At 41.4% G+C, this 19,625-nt stretch overlaps 1 protein-coding gene across 8 annotated transcripts in view; it reads right to left on the bottom strand.

Annotated features, from left to right (window-relative positions):
• Nucleotides 1–19,625, bottom strand: part of IPCEF1 (interaction protein for cytohesin exchange factors 1) — a 61,812-nt gene that overhangs the window by 25,704 nt on the left and 16,483 nt on the right. For 5 of the 8 annotated variants that reach the window (XM_010581873.1, XM_010581877.1, XM_010581881.1 and 2 more), the window contains 4 exons: nucleotides 14,333–14,369; nucleotides 13,495–13,664; nucleotides 4,739–4,812; nucleotides 3,007–3,078 (listed from right to left, as the gene is read on the bottom strand). In XM_010581873.1, the coding sequence (XP_010580175.1) occupies nucleotides 3,007–3,078; nucleotides 4,739–4,812; nucleotides 13,495–13,664; nucleotides 14,333–14,369 (353 nt within the window). Of the gene's footprint in view, nucleotides 1–3,006; nucleotides 3,079–4,738; nucleotides 4,813–13,494; nucleotides 13,665–14,103; nucleotides 14,280–14,332; nucleotides 14,370–19,625 lie in introns of those variants that run through there. The other 3 variants (XM_010581878.1, XM_010581879.1, XM_010581880.1) reach the window with 2 other exon arrangements.

The raw sequence follows: 19,625 nt of genomic DNA, 5'->3' as shown, positions 1-19,625 counted from the left end.
GTGGTGGGGGTGGGGGGGGTGGGGGGGGGTTCATTTCTTTTCCTAGGTGGCTGCATTTTTCTAGTGCTAGAAACAATCCCTAGATATGCTTTTTGCATATTGTGTTTGCCTGTAGGTCATTCAGATCTATCCAGGCTTTAAGAAACTAACAACTAAAAAAGTTCAAGCCTTGCAGATTAAAAGTCAACACCTAAATAGGGAATGCATGAAGGGCAGGAATTAAGATTCATAACTCTGAAAAAAACATTGTGTCTGATCTTGATTCTACTGAAGCAATGGGAAATTTGCTAGTAAGATCAGTGTCAAAGTAACTGGATTTTTAGACTGCAGTTTGAACAACAGAGCCACATAATTCAAGAAAACAAAGTGTCATTTCTGTAAGAGTGAATTATTGACTTTCTTCTAACAGCTAATCATAAGAGAATGATTTTTTAAATAAAAGAATCTTAACAAAAGAAAAGGTTTGCTAAAAAAATCCAGGACTTCATTAACCACAAGGTCAGACAGACTGCTAGTAACTGCATGCAACTGGCCAGGTAAATGCACGCAGCTAGCCAGCACACATTTACTTTTCATGTGTGCATGACAATAGCAAATACATGCTAAATTAATGAAGCAAATGACTGTATTAATAAATCCACTGTTGATTTAATAGATATATATGCATGAATTGTTACAAAAGGTCATGATCTGTCAAGCATTTATGCACACCAGTAACTTGACACACGCGAATGCCCTGGTGAGTTCAGTGGAACCACTCACATGCATGTGTATTTGCAGGACTGGAGCCAAGAGAGCAGATGTCTTTCAGTCTGTTTTGACATATGCGTGAGTATGCGTGTACTTTATGTATTAAATGCATGTATTTTATACTTTGCCAAGGAAAATATCATCAGTTACAACAGTGAGGAATTAGTATTAGTGCAGTGTAGCGCAAACTGCTCTAACGCTAGGCTACCTAGCTTTAAGCCAAAATAAAATTTACTCAAGAAGTGGAGTTTGAAGAAAATCATTCTGGGGGCATAAGAGCTGGGACACCTGCATAGATTTCAATCATTTACTCACATGAGACTAAACATTTCAAAAGTGTCATTAGGACACTGAGAATTTCCAGCTGGGGTCCAAACTGGCTGCTAGCACTCACTAACATTCTCCATCAGCTCTAATTTTCCTTTCCCCCACATTCTTCCCTCAACCAGGATTACTCTCTCTACAGAAACATTCCTGTACAGCAGTCCCTCATTCTCAGTCATCCTCAGCCCATCTGCCTCACGAACTTCTCACTCCACTGAGGAGCTCTGGAAGGAAACGCAGAGATACAGGAACGGATGGTTATCTCCCCACCAGTATGCCCTGTTCTGCTCCAAGTTGCAAAGGGCAACACATTCTTTCCATCTATACTTACTTGCCTGTGTCTATACAGTATAGATTTATGAATATATATATACACTACTGTAGTATCATACATTTCTGTATCTATAGCCCTTTCAGAAGGTCACACACATTCTCTCAACCTCTATCTTTTTCTATAGTGGTAAATATGTATGAGGTCTCCCGTTTCTAGGGGGAGAGAACAGTCCATGCCCTGTGAAGAATCTCACAAAGATCACCAGCAGAGCCATGATTAAAATCTTGACCTGACTGTCATAGGAGCTCTCTTGCCATTTAAATTGTACCGCTTTGCACCCAGTATTTTGCCATGTAATGCAATAGCATTGTGAACAGACTGCAATCCGAAGTTGAACGGACAAAGAAGATATTAGATGTATCTAAATCAGCCAAAATTGGACCAATAGCAAATAATACCTATTTCTGATAGCTCAGGGGTTTCTCAACTGCCACTATTCATATCCATTTTTACTTCTTGCATTAAAAATTGCATGAATGAATTGTTGTTCTTATGGACATTTGTAGAAAGAAAACTTCTGATCTGTCATGAGGACCATTTAACTGCAACATATTTTGGTGCTGAAGTAATTGCTTATTTACATTAAAGAAACAGCCTTTTCTATCCCTTTAACCCTCCTTGTTAACTGATATGCTACTCTGAAAGCAGACGCTATTAAATTCTAGTCCTAGATCACTTCTGGGACAAAACTATATTAAGCTTTTCCCTCTCTTTCCTTTCTTCCCTCACTTGTCCCAAGGTGATGAACTCACTATCAAATCTTTGAACCTCTAACGGAAAGGGATTTATACCAGCAAATGTCAGGAAGATTAATATCAAAATCAGGCTAATAATGCGATTCTGATTTCAACTGTCATTAGTGAACAAATAGTAGTAGTTTCTTTCTACAAAGTGACTAGGAAACAGAACAGACTCAGTAATACCCCGAATAACTTTGTCAACAAACGCTTGACAGTGAGAGAATGAACTTTCAAAGGATGTTCTCAGGCGTAAGACAGGATGAAACATGGTGTCCTGGTTTCAGCTGGGATAGAGTTAATTGTCTTCCTAGTAGCTGGTAGGGTGCTGTGTTTTTGAGTTCAGTATGAGAAGAATGTTGACAACACTGATGTTTTCAGTTGTTGCTAAGTAATGTTTAGTCTAAAGTCAAGGATTTTTCAGCTTCTCATGCCCAGCCAGCGAGAAAGCTGGAGGGGCACAAGAAGCTGGAACAGGACACAGCCAGGGCACCTGACCCAAACTGGCCAAAGGGGTATTCCATACCATGGGACGTCACATCTAGTATAGGAACTGGGGGGAGTGGGGGCGGGGGATCGCTGCTCAGGGACTAACGGGGCATCAATTGGCAGGTGGTGAGCAATTGCGTTGTGTGTCACTTGTATATTCCAATCCTTTTATTATTACTATTGTCATTTTATTAGTGTTATCATTATTAGTTTCTTCTTTTCTGTTCTATTAAACCATTTTTATCTCAACCCACTTCTTTTTCCTGATTTCTCCCCCATCGCACTGGGTGGGGGGGGCGAGTGAGCGGCTGCGTGGTGCTTAGTTGCTGGCTGGGGTTAAACCACGACACATGGCCAGTCGCTCCTACTTACGTGTTCATTTCCAGAACATTTTCTGCCGCAAAATAAAATGTCTTGATCTGTGGGTGGCTGATCTTAATAGCACTTTAAGAAAAGAAAAATAGGAGAGATATGAAGAAAACTAGTTTACATAAGAAAGAAAAAATAATACCTGAATTAATTATTTTAAATATTTATTCACTCCACTATATTAATCTGGATCAGCGTATCCATCCTTAGAACTCTAGTCTATTTTTAGCTCATTTCCTAGGCCACACATTATTCAGAAGATATAAACCACAGGAACTAAAAAGGAAGGAATAAAAAATAAAAGAGAGACTTTCACTATTCCATTACATAATTCTGTTGCGTGCCCACATCTTGAATACTGTGTGCAGTTTTGTTTCTCCCAGCTCTGAAAAGCAAAGTAAACCTGAAAAAGGTTCGGAGAAAACACCAGGGGTGACACAAGGTATGAAACAGCTTCCATGGGTGCTTAATCAGGCTAAGATCCCACAGCGTAGAAAACTGATGGTTGAGAGAAGGGATGTGTGATACAATAAAATCACAACGGCATGCAGCAGGTGAATAGGAACTGCCTTTTCACTGTCTTTTCCAAGACAAGTTTTAGGAAGCACCAAAGAGGCAACTAGGTGGCAGGTTTAAAACAAAAAAAAATATGGAGGTAGTCCCCTAACTACCTCCAGTAGTTAACCTGTTGGTCTCAGCCCCAAACTATGCTTTAGTTGAATATCCACCAGTAAGATTTTTCAGAGTCTTTTTTTCCTAAAACATAGTCTCTGGTCCTAAGACTGTGTGGCTCCCCTCTTGTTCTTCATTAGGTGACTGTCCTATGGAAGCACACGCTGTTTGACTGGGCGCCAGCAGCGCTGGTCGCTCCTCACATTTCTCTTAACGCACCTGATCCTAAATAAGTGATGAGCATGTTTCCCTCCTAGTCACTGACAGCCAACAGCTGAAGAAGTGAAAGGCAACATTTTCTCATGGTCCTGTACTATGTGACTCAACCTTTCCTCTGAGAAAACAAAATTGAGCTCCCCATATTCAAAATAGCTGTCTCCTTTCTTTGGAGGAGTCAAGCCCACAATTAATCACAAGAACACCTACAGCTAATCTCAGTGTGAGACCCAAACAGAAGAACGAAGGCTTTCTCTTGAGGGACAGAATAAAAACCATGCTGAGCTTTATAACTTTGAATAGCAGCAACACCCATCCAAACCTTTGAAGTGTGTTCAGAAGCAGCTGGAAGACAATGCTGCACATCGAGTTTGGAGAGAATATTTTGAAAGGTGTATCCTGCTAAACAAAGTTTTTATTCCCTGCACAACCAGATGCTTCAAGTACAGCCCAAGCTCAGATGCACCACAGCAGCCTAAAGAGTAGTCCCAACTTTGAGGGAAGAAGCATTACTTGAACCATTGTTGACCTCCCTACCTAAGAGAAGGTATCTGAGATAGACTACAACTTACTCATGATCAGTGAACAAAGAGAAAGGAGGAAAAAAAAAAAAAAAACATTTGGCATACTAATCTGCTTTTTTATTTGTAGTTTTAGCAGAGCACATCTGGCAGAGAATTTTCAAAAATATTTTTGCAATATGGTTTTCTTTCAGTAGCTCAATTAATATCTCATTATTTATACAACACAGAAGAGCTCCCCACAGCTTCGTTGTCAGACTCTACGGAGATTCAATTCCTTGCAATGTTGTAAAAATCATGCAAAACGGGGCAAGAGATAAACTTACTGCTTTTTTTTGCATTCAATTGCTCGGTCCACACTGAAGTCTGGAAGTCTGATAAATCCTTCTGCCTTTTCAGCCTGCAATAAAAAAAAATATTAAATATCACCACATCAACCAATTGGTAAGTTAGCAGACTCCAATGCTCAACAATATTTAACATGCAAGTGCTTGGTTTTGACAGCTTTTTATGCTGTGAAAATATATGCTTATCACCATGGGGACAGATTAACACTTGATGTTTTGGCTGATATTTGGGAACAAGAAATATTCCTATACCAGCTACTATTTGTGCAAGTCCTGGATGCTAGAAAGCCACCACTCTTGCCTGTGCAAGTGGCAGTGTGAGCATCGTGTTTGTTGTACGCTTCCAAATATCAAAGTGCCTGAAAGAGAAAGGATCCTCAACTGCTACAAGTGCTGAGGTAGATTCTCTTTCCTCCTCACCTAGAAGTGGTTGTATCAGAGCACCCTTATCTAAGATTCATGAATAAGTCATAAGTCTAGTCCAGAGTCTCAAATTGTCCAGGGCAAAATTTAGGTTTTGATCAAACCAGGACTAAAAGCAGTGGGAAGGTGGAGGAACCCAGTTCCTTTGCAGGTATCAGTGATCACGCAACTTCTTTCGACAAAGACACCAGCCATACTTTGTGCATAAACCACAGAAAATGAAACTACTGAACCTCAGCTCTAAGAACAGAAGCCTCTCAAAAGAGGCAGATGACATAAGAGAGGACGAATAAGGGTTATATCATCTGTTCCTATCTGGATGTTACATACAATCTCAAAGGAGCGTTTGTTCCATAATGCAGCATGCATGCATGTTACACAGATGGGTGACAGCACCACATATAATGGTCTATGTATATTTGAAAAATACATGTCTATAGTGATGGGAATTCAAAATTGACCCAAAATGATCCTAGGTAGAGATGGAGGAGTTTCTCGCCCAGGTAACTGTAACATGGACTGTTTCGTAGGGTCATCTATATACGCCTGTACGTGTGCAAGGCAGAGGCAATACAGGCTGCTCCCATGCCAGGAGGTGAAACAGTGCAAGGGGATGGTCCCACGCGGCTGAGCTCCACTGCTGAGCACTGCAAACCAGCCTCAGATGGCTTTGGCCACCCAGCTATCACTCCCCCCAGAAATCTACAGGCATTGTACAGGAGGTAGCAAAAGCTAGGCAGACATTGACAGTACACTGTTTATATGCAGTCACCCCTTTCCAGACAAGAGAGGCTTTACTGAGCATTGGCATCTCGGTTCCAGGTCAGCTGGACTCTGTGTCAGAGTGGCTCCAGCAAAACTGAATTTACCAGGTAGCCTCAAATCCCTGTTTCAGCTGCAAATGGCAAGAACATCTTCCTTTACTAAATCTATCTACGCTCACACGACCAGCCGCAGTAAGACTAGGACTCCTCCTAAGAGGAGCAATGATGTAGACAAAAGTCTGCAGCACATAATGTCAGGAAAAAAAGGTACTTTCCAAAATACAGAAAGCATTCATTCCAGAACTGCTTTTTTGCTGCTCCCAGCCCTTATCCCTGGGCACATTAAAATTCTGAAAATGTACACTGAGTTAAAGCAGGTAAAATATACACAGCAATTACAAAGACAGGATAAATGAAGATGACTGACAGTATCTCAAGTCACGTTATGCAAGAATATGAAGAGACTATAAAAAGATGTTCATCGAGACAAGTCTTTGAGCTTTAATGCCTAGAAGAACAAATCTCCAAGAACTGAAATATGGATACAGAATGGATATTTCAGTGGGTGGCTTCCCTGCACCTATGCATATCTGTTCTTTGGTATACAATAAATCATGGCATAACCATCATTCCTGCAGTTTACATGTATTAAATATTCATATGACAGCTTTATATTTTGCATCTTCACCAGTAAATGGTTTTACTTGCTCCAGGGAAAAAAAAAAAAAAAAAAAAATTGCAGCAGTGGAAGGGGGGGTTTTGTTGTTCTCTTTCAGTACAGAAGAAACAATTATGTTTATCAGTATCTGGGCTGAAAAAACTTTGATTTTGCAATGTGGCTTCATTTGTACCAAAAAGTACTTATTGGCTATTGTGGGTTTTAACTTTCTCTGATTATATTTGTATCTATCAAACTTGTTTAGAGCCTGGCTTGTGGAGCTTTTGTTTCCATTTCACAGGTTGGAATTTAGTGAGACTAAACTCATTGAGATAAAATAAAATTAACTAAAGAAAAAAAAAGTGGCAAATTTTTTTTTAAGTTTTTTTTTTTAAAATGTGTATTTCAATTAATTAGACCTTAAACTAGTAATTCTGTCCCAGATCCATAGCACATCAAGTATACAGGGATGAGTGAACGAGTAGGGGTGAGTAAAGGAGGAGCTCTGTTCATGGGCTTCATTGTACTAAAGATAGAGAACGTACCATCCTGCATTTCTGTACCAAAAAGAGTGGTCATTTACTAGACCAGGTGCAGCGAGAACACAGAAATTCCTGTTTGGTTCCCAAGACCAGTCTAAGACCACCAGAAACCAACTTCAAAAAAGCTGTTCATGAGGTATCAAAGCCATTACTACACACATTGCTGGATGAGAAATGTATACAAAGCCAGTTGTTTCTCTACAGTATGAATCAGTAAACCCAGTTTAAAAAAAAAAGAGATCCAGAAGACTCCATGTGAAGGAGTATACCCAGGTACCTTCTCACCCACACACCAGTTAATCCATGGCTTAAGCTAGGTAAGCCATCAGGTGGGTGAGTGGATGACTAGGGTCTGGGGCCAGTTGGCTGTACATGTTACAAACGCAATCACAGCTCAGCCAGTTTTATCTACTGGTGCAGTAGCCATTGGTCTAGGATGCATCCTATAAATTGCTTCAGGTGCTGCACAAGCACTCATGAAGAGACTAAGTCCACAAAATGCCATTAGATAAGTCACTGTCTCTACTGTCAATGTATACAAATATTTGAGCATCTGGATTTTGTATTGGACTAGTGAATTATCAGGACCCTGTAAGTCAGTGTGGGGACACTCACCTGGGGTGCTCCCACCCATGTGGAGACGGAACTTGGACTTGAACCACTGACATATCCGATGAGTATCTATATTAGAGGAGTACTCTCTAAATCGCTAACAAAAATAGGTCTGTAGGCTTTGATTTCAGCAATTTACATTTACCAGTTTTACAACAGAGAAATCTCCAGACTTCTTATGCAGTATTTGACATGTTCCAGTTGATAAAAGTTTATGTTCAATGCATTCAGGTTTTATATTAATTCTGTCAGTGATTTCACATTTGTTCATTTATAAGAAAAGTTTAATGTTTCATTTTATGTATGAGGCAGGAAGATAATTGTGCAAATTTTTTTTTTTTTAAATGTGCTACTGGTACACATTTCGGATGTGTCATCTATATAATGGAAAACAGGGGGTTAATGGGTCTGTAGTTCCATAATTATCAGAAAAAAGGAAGGAAAAAAAAAGGAAACCAAATAATAACAGTAAAACCTTATGAGCATTATTACAGTCAGCAAATAGAATTCCAAATAAACACTAGGAACAGAACATGTGGAAGTCATCTTTTTGGTCATTCTTGGAATAAAAATGGTATTTTAAAACATTAAAAGCGTATAGAAGTCCTAAATGTTTTCTTTTCTCTGAAACGTTATCTTTAACATGACTTTAAGCATGCTATTATTTAACTCACACATTTCACTCAAACTTCCTTCAGATTTTATTGCAATGCTGTAAAATAGACCTAAAAAATTCAGATTAAAAGAACCTTGACCTGTTTCCTAATTAATCAGGATGTTTAAAAGAATAAGCTGTTATCATCTCTTGTGGTTTTCATGCAGGATAGCCTAACGTATAAATCTGCACTTTTTTGCTATACCCACTTGTAGGAAAATAATTTCAATAATAACAACAGTCTCTGCAAATGCTTGAGGGAAAAAGAAAGTAACCACTTTTTCACAGAAAAAGCTTTTCACTCAAAAAAAATTTCAAACATATTTATGAAACATAATGCACAAATCCAATGAAAGAGGCTAATGTCCTTTTTAGCTTGCCTCAATACATTGTCTAAATGTTGTGGCTTTAGGAGATTTAGTAAACCATTTAACAGACCTTTTTCAATATTTGAAGTGAATGTGATGGTGCAGAAAGATTTTAAAAAATAGTGCTGTAAAGTGAAAATATCTAGTTATTGTGGAAGAGCTCCAATCTGCAATTCAGGGTACTCCTCATGGCTTCAGAGTGTTTCAGTGCTGCCCCCAGAAGACCCTGTGGATGTTGGAGGAGCAGTTCAGTCCTCAAGCCTTTTTAGCCTTTTTTCTCTCTGCCAAGTACACCAGTGAGGCAACCTATAGAACTGTGAATAATTTGTGTAAGATATTGGACCAGAGGTCCCCAAAGCCCTCAGCACAATCAGCCGACATCAATGACTTTTTATCATTCACATAAGCAGCTCCTATAACTCAAAGGTGAAAGGTTTCTGTTTTTAAAGACTGTAATTATACAGCTCCTGGCAAAGCTGTTGGAGTGAGGACCAATTTAAATGCAGCGAATGGGGAAAAAAACCAAAGATAAATAGTGACAGTAGATCACAGCCTGCAACTCTTTGATTTTATATTTATATTTCTTTTCAGCTGAATCCCCATGACAACCATCGTTGACACATCCTGCAAAACTGTATTTCAACTCTGCTTGGAAAACCAGCCAAGCTATCCTAAAGGCCCACAAGACAGAGGTGTTTAGTCCTCTGTCCCTTTCCAGCCAACACTATCCAACAGAGTCACAACAAGCGCAAAAAGCCAGAAGCCTGGGATTACACATGACAATCTTCCCCTGCCACCCCTCTTCCTATGCAGGAGTGCCGATTCCCTCCAGGGTTTCGGTATGAGAACTAGAACTGCTAAAGGGGAAGGCAGGATCGCACGCTGTCCTCTTTAAACACTTGTCTTCAAGGCAGCTGCCTACAGAGAGCGGTACTTGAAAGAGGGAACCAAATGTTAATGAAGAGCAGTTCTCCAGGGAGCCTTGTGTTCCTGAATGCACCCAGAAAGTCTGACTGCTCAGAACTATTTTCTGACATTTTCTGTGTTTCCATTGCAAAACCAACCCTTGCGTGTTTCTTCCTAGTCCAAACAGCTTCCCCTCCCCAGACTGAGGGCACATCCATGCTGCAAACAAAAGTTTACCTGTCTCGTGTCGTATCCATGTTTTATAGAAAGAGCAAGCATATGCAGGGAGAGGTTTCAGGGCACTCTACTCAATCCTGCCGAGACCACCGGGGCCTTAACTTCACCACTCGCAGTACCTCAGCTAGCCGGTCAAAAGCTAATTTGGATTTGGCTGTGTGCTCTGGTTTGCTTTCAGCGAAAGAAAAGCTTGACTCTTGGGGTGTCTGATCTGCTATTACTGACCCTCCTCAGCATTTTATTATTCTTTTCTCTTTTAGGCTATGGCTTTCACAATGAATTTATGTTAAATTGAAAGAAGTACCATCTGCAAATGTCACCACAAGTGTCCTATACCGCCTCCCCCAATCTGCCTCATGTGAAAGACCCAGAACCAGAGTGGCTTGAAGTCAAATTAAATCAGACCGACAGAAACATCCAGAGCTTCGGAGGGGCCTGAAGACAGACTTCACCAAGAACATGATGTGAGCTGAGGCTACCTACCCAAACCCAGGGCAAAGCACGTTCCTGTACAAATTCCACCCACTCCCTATTTTCTCCATCTCCACTAGAAAAAAAGGTCCAGCACCCTGTTGCTATGCTACAGTTGCCAGTGTCTGGTTGACTGAGGCTTCCACACAGTCGGGAAAAAAACACACTCGTTTCTCACAAGAACAAAACTGGTCAGGCAGAGCTACAGGCAGCCAGTGTATCCCAGTTCCTTCAACACCAGCCCTGCTCCTCCACCACCAGCTTTCACTTCAGTCCCTATAAGAGGGCCCTTCATGTGAAGCCTCAGGCACATGAGGAATAGGAATCCTCCTGTTTCAACACAACTATGAACTTAAGATTGTCATCATGGATGCCCCATTGGGACCAAGGATTAACTCCACTGAAGGCAGTGGAAGAGCAGGCAGTATTAAAGCCAGGCCAGTTAGTAAAAAGAAATATCAAGCAAGCAAGTGAATGTCACTGCTACTTCTGCTTCATCAATCTAGAGGTGAAAATATCTGTGAAAATACAAGGGGTCTTATTCATCCCAGATATGACTCTGAGCATGGCTCTGGTCTCATCAATTTAAGTAAGCAGATCTTAGCAAAGGACACCTCCTCTCCTTCCCATGCCCAATAGTTACTGCCACTCTGCAAACATTGCCTGAATCTACAGTTATGCAGAGGCTGCACTTTAAGTTGCCCAAAGAAACCTCGGGTTTTAACGTAAAACAGTGTGCAAGTGTCAGCACAAGTTGAAAGCAAAAAGGTGCTACCAGCTAGCATGTTTACAAGAGGAACTGCGATAGGTGAGAAGTCAGGGCTGACATAAGCCAACAGTATTTTGAAGCCTTATGAGCTCTTTAGAGTATATGAAATAAATTGGAATAAGACTGCCACCCGTTCTTCAGCCTTGTTCATTCTGGGGCAGTCAGTGACAGCCAGAAAGCAGGCATGGACTAAAAGGGTGAGTTCACCCAAAGGACGAATGCTGTCTAGGAGCACTGGGATCAGAATGACCATGGCTTCTCTGGATCCCGAGAGTGCAATTTAGCCAGGCCACAAAAACTAAAGAAAACAGAGGACTTTGCACCTCTCCCCACCACCTGGAAGGCAAACTTTGCCTAGTCTTGCCTTGTTTTCTTTCCTTCCAGCTTGATTACTCCTCAGACTAATTCCTTTCTGACACTTCCCCTGTCTAAAAGGCACATCAGCCAGCCAGCTCACCTTTCTTAACACTATGGCCAGAAGTACAACTGCAAGCAGTGATTTAGAACAGCCAATACTAATAAGGGTTTGCAGTGTATGAGTATATGATGCTGATGAGTATATTGCCAGGCCATACCTTTCCAGCAGAGATATTGTAAGCATTGGGAGAACAAAGCTTCTTTTTCTTTTCTTCTACTTTTCCTATTTCTTTTCTTTCTCTTTTCTCTTTCTCTCATGCATGTAATTTGACTGTCTTGAAAGGAAGCTAACTCAGACTACTACAACACCACAAAAAACAACAGCCCAAGACCCGCAGAGTTGTCACTTTTCCGCCCAAAAAGAATAGCTAATACCATCTTTAAAGGTCAGTCAAAGTTTTTATTCTGTTAAAAAAAACCTGAGCACTGTACTCACAACTGAAGGGAGAATGTGAAATACTCTTTCCATAAGTAAAGTTTAGGGTTTGGGGATTTTTTTTTTTAATGGTTTAAACTATTTTATTTGTACCTTGAAACAGTTAGCAAGACTTTTAATGGGGATTACTACAATAGAAATAAACAAGTGCAAACAATCCAGATTGCATTTAATTTCTTAGAATGTTATAAGAATTACCAAAAGTTAATAAGGGTTTCTTTACTCTTTCATTCTTGTCTGGGCCTGGGACATGCTGATTTCCAGAGCAGCCCATGCGATTTAGGAAACCTGATGCCGGGCCACAATTGCACACTGAAGCTGCTTGAGTTTCAGCCTATATTGTTGCTAGCATCCCCTAATACTCTGCACGCCCCAATTCCGGGTTCTGTCAGTCCATCACTTGAATGTGATAGCAGCTTTCTTAGAGGCAGCAGTGCGAGAGCAAAGTGAAGGGAATAATTATGTCCGAATGTTCCTAGGACAGGCAAGACACCCTCTCTGCCCAATCAAGCTGAGCTGTAGCAAACGGCCTGGAGTAAAGCTAGCTGTTCCCTAGGACTCACTGCTTCTTTACACGCAGCCGTAACCTTTCATTAAAAGGGTTACTCTGGGTTTCTCACTGTGTCTTCTCCCCCCACCCCACTTTTTCAGTTTTTAATGCCTAGTTCTTCAGTTGATGACAGGAATTCAGGGCCTGCTGTTGTTTGTCTCAGACTATTTCCCACTCACGCTGTTTGGGCTGGATCGGCTGCAAGAGAAACACTATCTGTACTGGTTGTCCTGAGGAAAGCGCATCCTCAGAACAGAAAGCTGGACCTTGAATCCAAAACACTGTGTTCTTCTGCAGATTTGTCTGTTAGCACCAACTCATCAGAGCAGGAAGTTAAAAATCAGCAGAACGTGAGAACCTTTAATTACAATGCTCTGGATGAGACATCAGCAAGACCAGGAGTAAAAACATCACCAACTCACAGTGCTCACACCTGCAAACCTACTAGTGCAAACTGGGGGGGGGGGGCAAACAAAAAAGCAAACAAATAAACAGATTAATCTCAGTGTGGAAGGGGATGGAGAGGGAAGCAGGAGAGAGACTTCAGAAAATTAAACTAATTGGAAGTGAAGAAGCATTCCTGGTTTTGGTCTTGATAGCAAGTGTCTGCAAACCGCCCAACCCAGGAAAACCTTTCCCAAATTCAAATGCCACCAGCATCTGTGAAGAGCAGCTCTTTAAAGGGCAGAACAGACAGCAAGTTAACATTTCACAAGTAGTTACTGAACTAGAAAATACATAGTTTTCTGCATGTTTCCCATTCACATAGGCACTTCCCAGATTACAAGAAACATTAGGGCTGGGAAACAAACCCAGTCACTTGTATGTCTCCAGGGCACATTTAAATTGTGCCCCCAGCTCCCCTTCTCTCAGTCCCAGCTGATACTGTTTGCCTGACACCCAGAGCTGCATAGACGCTGTACTCACCAGCTGACTGCTGTACCAATACAGCGATGACTCCTTCAGCACACACCAGAACTTTTTCCATTTGTTGCCAATGAAAGCTCCTTTTTCCTTCTTTTTGTAGAGCCATCCTTGGCAATCGGCTTGCCCCAGCTCTTTACACGATATCCTCCGTCGACTCATTATAAAGAACCCTGTGCCATTAAAAATACAGCATTCTGCTTGTTTAAAAGTGCATTACCAGAAAAGATGTTGCTGCCAATTAAAAGACATCAACCTTACTTAGCAATCTCAGCAAGTCACCCAAGCATATCTTAAAATATACTTAGAAGTCGGTCAGTTTTATAACGGCTGTGATAGTAACACACATTCATTTGAAAGGCATTCTGATATGCAGAAACAAAACAGTAAGCTATAGGTAATGCAGACACTAATTAATGCTAAGATAACCATACATATGTTTTTGTAAATTAAAAACATATCCTTTGATCCTTTTAAGAGAGGCATGCATATATTTCCCTTCACACAGCTGCACTGAAAAGAATACATCTATTTAAGTCAGCTAGAGAAAACTATTACGCCAAGTACTTGAAAACCGCTGGTGTTTGTGTATGTGCAGGCAGCTGATTCTACCTTGCTGATTTCCAGCTTTGATTCAATTAACATACCACAAGGATTTAGTCCAAAGGAGCAGCCCGTTGTCATTTTTCTCAGAATCGGTGCAAGAATCAGTGGAGTTAAAAAGCAGCCTTCCTCCAGCTGAGTAGCAGTATAAAATCCTCAGCCTCCCAAGAATAAGACATACTAAGAAAATAACAAAAGAGGAACCCAGAAGAGAAAAGAAAAAAGAATCTCTCATTACCTTGACTTTTCTTTTTTGTCTTCTGACGCAAAGGAACCTGTAAGAAATGCAGGAAGGAAAGAAAAGAGGAAATTTCAGATTGTGTTGCAACATTTGTGTAGAAAGGGGAGGGGGAAGCTAGAGAAGGACGTGGTGGTGATGCTGGTGGTATATGCAGGATGGAAACATAACCCACTCACTGCTGAAGGGACATTAGTAACTGAAGCATAAAATGTGTTAATTAAAATTGATGTATATCTAGTTGAGCAAGAGCAAACCTAACTCTATTAATGTGTCTATCTACTAGTGCTTCCTGTTTCACACCCACAGGCAGCTTCTACTTTGCTACGTGTTTGCCTGAATTGTATTCTGTGTTCAGAAGTTAAAAAAATAGAAGTTAGAACTCCAATATTTTAATGCTTCTTTACATTCCATGAAGGATATTTACAAACGTGGGGAGATTAAAAATACATGCCAGGTGTCTGAGAGTCCTTTAGCTTATTCTAAGAAATCCTGAAAAAGAAAAAAATTGGATTTTCCACTCCTCTTTATTTAGTGCAGAGAACGTATCCCCCTCTGGGTAAGAGTTTCATAATATTTCTTAAAAAAAAAAATAAAATTAAAAAAAAAAAAAAATCACACAAACCTGGCAGATTATTCAAATGGTAAAACCTAAATATGCCAGAAGTTTGCCATGCCATATATGAGAGTTTTAGTCACTGCAGAAATAACACAATTGAATTATACTTACTCACTTGCAGTCTATATATTTTATCCCACATAAACGCATAGAAAATGAAACTAAAACAGAAGGCCAAGGACCAAAAAAGAGGTCATTAGAAATGTAAGGTCTGGCTTTTGGAGTAAATAAATTCTCCCCACACAGGCTGGTTAGTTGTACGATTGTGGACAAAGCACTTGCCTTCTCTTTGCCTCAACTTTTCCATCTCTAACATGGGAACAAAAGCATTCACTTTTTTCTATTTTTAGGAAGGTTTTGAAGCCTCTGGATGACAAATGCTGGATAAGGTGACGTATGATTTAATGTGCTCAGCCACAACGTTGCTATGCAAAGCTGGTAGCTACCTGATCCACTGCAGAGCTACGCTATGAACATCCCTAATGCAGCCCCTCTGCCTAGCCAGCTGGCTTTTCAGGAAAACAAAATCCCATTTCATATTATTCTTGAAGGATTTGATGGCTCTTCTCACAGGCGAATTAAAGGTGAGTAAAGCTACACCATCTGGAAACAGCAAGAGAAGAGACCACTGCCACCACTATTTACGAGAGCTAGAACTTTCTCTAACCAGTGATCTTTGCAGCATGTATCAGAGTGCAGAACTGCATATCACAGTCGTGTGCTTATCTGGTGCTGATTTGAGATGACCTGAACAATACGCTTGTGGGAGGCTTTACCAGGAATGAATAATCCCAGACTCCTGCTTAATCATCACATATTCTTTTTTTTCTTTTTTCCCTTTTTTTTTTTTCTAATTCCACCACTGCCTGCCTCTCTCTCAGACTATTCTCCATGACAACAGACAAAGAAAAGCAATGAGAAAACACATTGGCTCTATTGGAGGCTCCACTATTTCCCCATCCTATACAGGCCACCCTTCGTGTCTTCATTCCAAGGAAAGTAATGCCCTATTTAGGACATGTGGAAATAATATATGGCCTCAGTGTATCAATGGGTCACTCAGTCACACTAATTACTTTCCTTTAGAGCTACCCAAAGTGGTATTAAGAAAAACAAGTATCAATCAGCTCTCCTTGCACAAAAACTATGTCGTGGGGCAACATCACATCTTTGCCATGATACTACAGTGGGGTCATTTCATCTTTAACCAACATAAAGTTCTACAACAAGACAAGCAATACTGAGACAGGATGTGGCTCTCTGTAAACAACAGAGGAAGAGTAGATCTTTCCACTAACCTTACTGAAGATCTAAAGCAAAATAACATGGTCTATGGCTTTTCTGTCAAGAAAGGGTTAATATCCATATTACGTAAATCATCCATTAGAGCCCACTTTATATACAGACTTAGGAAAAAACTGATTACCTAGTAAGAGCTCGGGGTAGCAAAAAGAATTTACAAATGTACATTTATTATTCAGCAGCAATGATGGTATCCTGCTGCAAGTTGACAGGGGTGATAAAGCCCCATCTCTTCATATTTTGTGAGAGGAGTTTGGAAATTAATGGGGAAAGGAAGGACTGTTTCTCCAGTCAGCACTACGTTTAGTTTGCCTGGAAAAAAAATCAGTGATTAATCTGTAACAAAATCATTGCTGAGTGAGATTTTATGAATTAAGATGCATTTCTGGTTTTCTTTCCCAGTATTCCTGAAAGCTGAAGTAAATTTTTAACAAATTAATCCTAAACTTGGAATTCATCAACTTTTAAATGTTTTTAGTGCTGTTTAGAAGCCCAGCATCATCTTATAAAAAATATCTGGTTTGCTCTGTGCAGGAGAAACCTCTAATCCCAGACGGCAGCAATGAAATCTAGAGTTATTCACAAAATTGTCTTCCCAAATTTTGTTGATATATGAATACACAAAAGCAACCTCTTTCTCCAAAGCACCAGTATTTGGAGTCAGACAGATACTTTATGAAATAAACAAACAGTTTTCAGTAAAACTGTTTTAGTCTAAAACCAATAGAAAACCTGTATTTAAATGAATCTACCACAAAAATTCATAAAATGCCTCACGAGCAGGATTTGGATTCAGTTTTCCACAAGATTACAACATATTCGCAAGTCTCCAGTGGCAAACCTTTCCTCAAGAAATAAATTAAAGTTTCCTCTTTTGAAAACTGGCTTATGAGAGTCAACAATCTCATTTCAGTGAGCCTGGGTGAAAATTGATTAAGTTTCACTCCTAATAGGAGACATTAACACCAGTGCAGAACGAAGCGAAAACTGCAGAAGGCAGAGTTACTACCAGTAAAACCAATGGTACTGACCAGGGGTGTAACAGCAGTTTCAGGTGGGAATGTACTGTAACTATCAGACATGGTCACTAGAACAGTCTGGAATGGTCATGATTTTACTATGTTTCTGACAATGGTGGATGTTTCTCTATAAAGCTCTATTTCCTGATGGCGAATGATTTATTTCATTACCACAGGTTCAACTGAAAAACAAACCAAAAAAAATCAGATCTATTTCTAGCTCTTGTTGTTATCAGGGAAAATCTGAGAGCAATAATCCTCAGTAAACTCTGAAATAAATGCAAAATGTTACAGTTATTTGCAACTTTAGGAGGGTTGTCATTTTTGTGCAAGGCTGAGAACACAGGGTAGGTTTTGGTTTACTCATCGGTTTACTGAGACCTGAGGTCTGAACAGGATGGGATAGGGATCCTGCAGGACAATGCAGGCTTCAAGCTTGCTATGCATTACTCCTCCATGTGGCAAATAAACCCAGGAGCCACTTGCAAAGGGAGCCGTACAACTGAGCACTGTTCACAGCCGCTTCTGTGCCAGGCATGCTCCACCAATGAGCAAAAACGTACAAGAGAAGTGACAACTTCAGCAAGAGACCTCTGTCAGTTTAGAGATCCTATTTTTCCAGAGAATCACAGTATGGTTGAGCTTGGAAGGGACTTCTGGAAGTCATCCAGTTCAACCCCCAAACTCAAGGAAGGACACCTACAGCTGGTTTTCTAGCACCATGTCCAGACAGCTCTTGAATATCTCCAACGATGGAGACTTCACAGCCTCTCTGGGCAGCCTGTGCCAGTGCTTGGTCACCCTCACAATAAAAAAGTGTTTCCTGATGTTCAGAGTGTTTCTGAGTGTTCAGAGTGTTCGTCCTGTGTTTCAGTTTGTGCCCATTGCCTCTGGTCCTGTCACTGGGCACCACTGAAAAGAGCATGGCTCCATCATCTTTGCATCCTCCCTTCAGGTATTTACATGCATTAGTAAGATCCCTGCGAGCCTGTTCTCCAAGCAAAACAGTCCCAGCTCACTCAGCCATTCCTCATATATTAGATGCTCCAGTCCCTTAATCATCCTTGTGGCCCTTCATTGGATTCTCTCCAGTATGTTCATGTCTCTCTTGTACTGGGCAGCCCAGAACTGGACACAATGCTCCAGGTGTGGCTTCACCAGCACTGAATAAAGGGGAAGGATCCCCTTCCTTGACCTGCTGGCCATATTTTGTCTAATGCAGCCAAGGATACCATTTGCCTTCTTTGCAGCAAGGGCATGCTGCTGGCTCATGTTCAACTTGATATCCACCAAGACTCCCAGGTCCTTTTCCTCAAAGCTGCTTTCCAGCTCGGCAGCCCCCAGCATATACTGGTTTCCCCTGGCAGTATTATTTGTGCTCACGTGGAGTAACAGTAGGAGATAGAAGTCAGAAGGCCGGACAAGCTTTGGCAGTCCCTCCACAACATCCTAGATACTGGCCCCTGCTAGGCAGCAAACCTCTGCAGATGGTTGGTTGGGTCTACAGATGGGTGCCTCTGTCCCCCCAGAGCAGGGACTCACCCATTGCAATGATTCACCATTTCTTCCTGGTAGCTTTACATGGTTTACAGCTAGGTGAACTGGGTCCTTTGCTAGCAGGCACATCTGGCTCCTTTTCAGTTTTGAGGACAGTCAACCTATTTTGCAGCTGCAAGTTCTTAGGTTGGGCAGGAGCCTTCCTCTTGGTACTAGAAGTCATCCATCCTTCCTCTTCTCCAGAGGTTTTGCTCACTTTGATAGTGGGGGTAAGCAGTGCCTGCCTCTCCATTGCAGGTGGGGACTGAGGCTTTTCAAGCTGTTGTGTCTCAGAGAAGACCCTATCTATGTCCCTTTCATCTTCCCTGATGCTGCGCAGCCTGCTTACTTCCTCCCATATCTCCTCCAGTTGGCAGCACAGGTCCTCCAAGAGGGCACACCTCCTGCAGCGCAGAGGGCCATCTCTCCTGGCCTCTGGGAGAGGTCCCAGGACCTTCCTGCAACGGGGACTTGGATGGCTGCATCCGCCATCTGAAGCTCAGCCTGTGCCGAAGGCTCTGCCCTAGCAGGGACAGCTGCTCCCACATCTACTGGGGAAACTGCTCTGTTACCACCATGCCTAAGACTGTTACAGCAGCACTATTTCAGCCAAAGCCCCCTTACTTCACTCCTCCTTCACACCCTGCTGCACAAACTGCTGCGTCTGTGGGCTGTGCTCTGGGCCTGGCTCTTAGGTCCCTTCCAAGCATCAGTTAAAGGGTGCTTGACCTTCCCTAACCAGAGGGAGCTGCATCAAATGCTCCAGGCACCCTGGGTCAAGGGCAGCTGATCATGCTCATTAGAAGCTGCTAGAGCT

This window comes from Haliaeetus leucocephalus, unplaced genomic scaffold, assembly GCF_000737465.1.
Source record: "Haliaeetus leucocephalus isolate CR32 unplaced genomic scaffold, Haliaeetus_leucocephalus-4.0 Scaffold819, whole genome shotgun sequence".
Lineage (NCBI taxonomy): Eukaryota > Metazoa > Chordata > Aves > Accipitriformes > Accipitridae > Haliaeetus > Haliaeetus leucocephalus.
The sequence above is the reverse complement of the archived record's forward strand: the minus strand, read 5'-3'. Positions and strand labels throughout refer to the sequence as shown.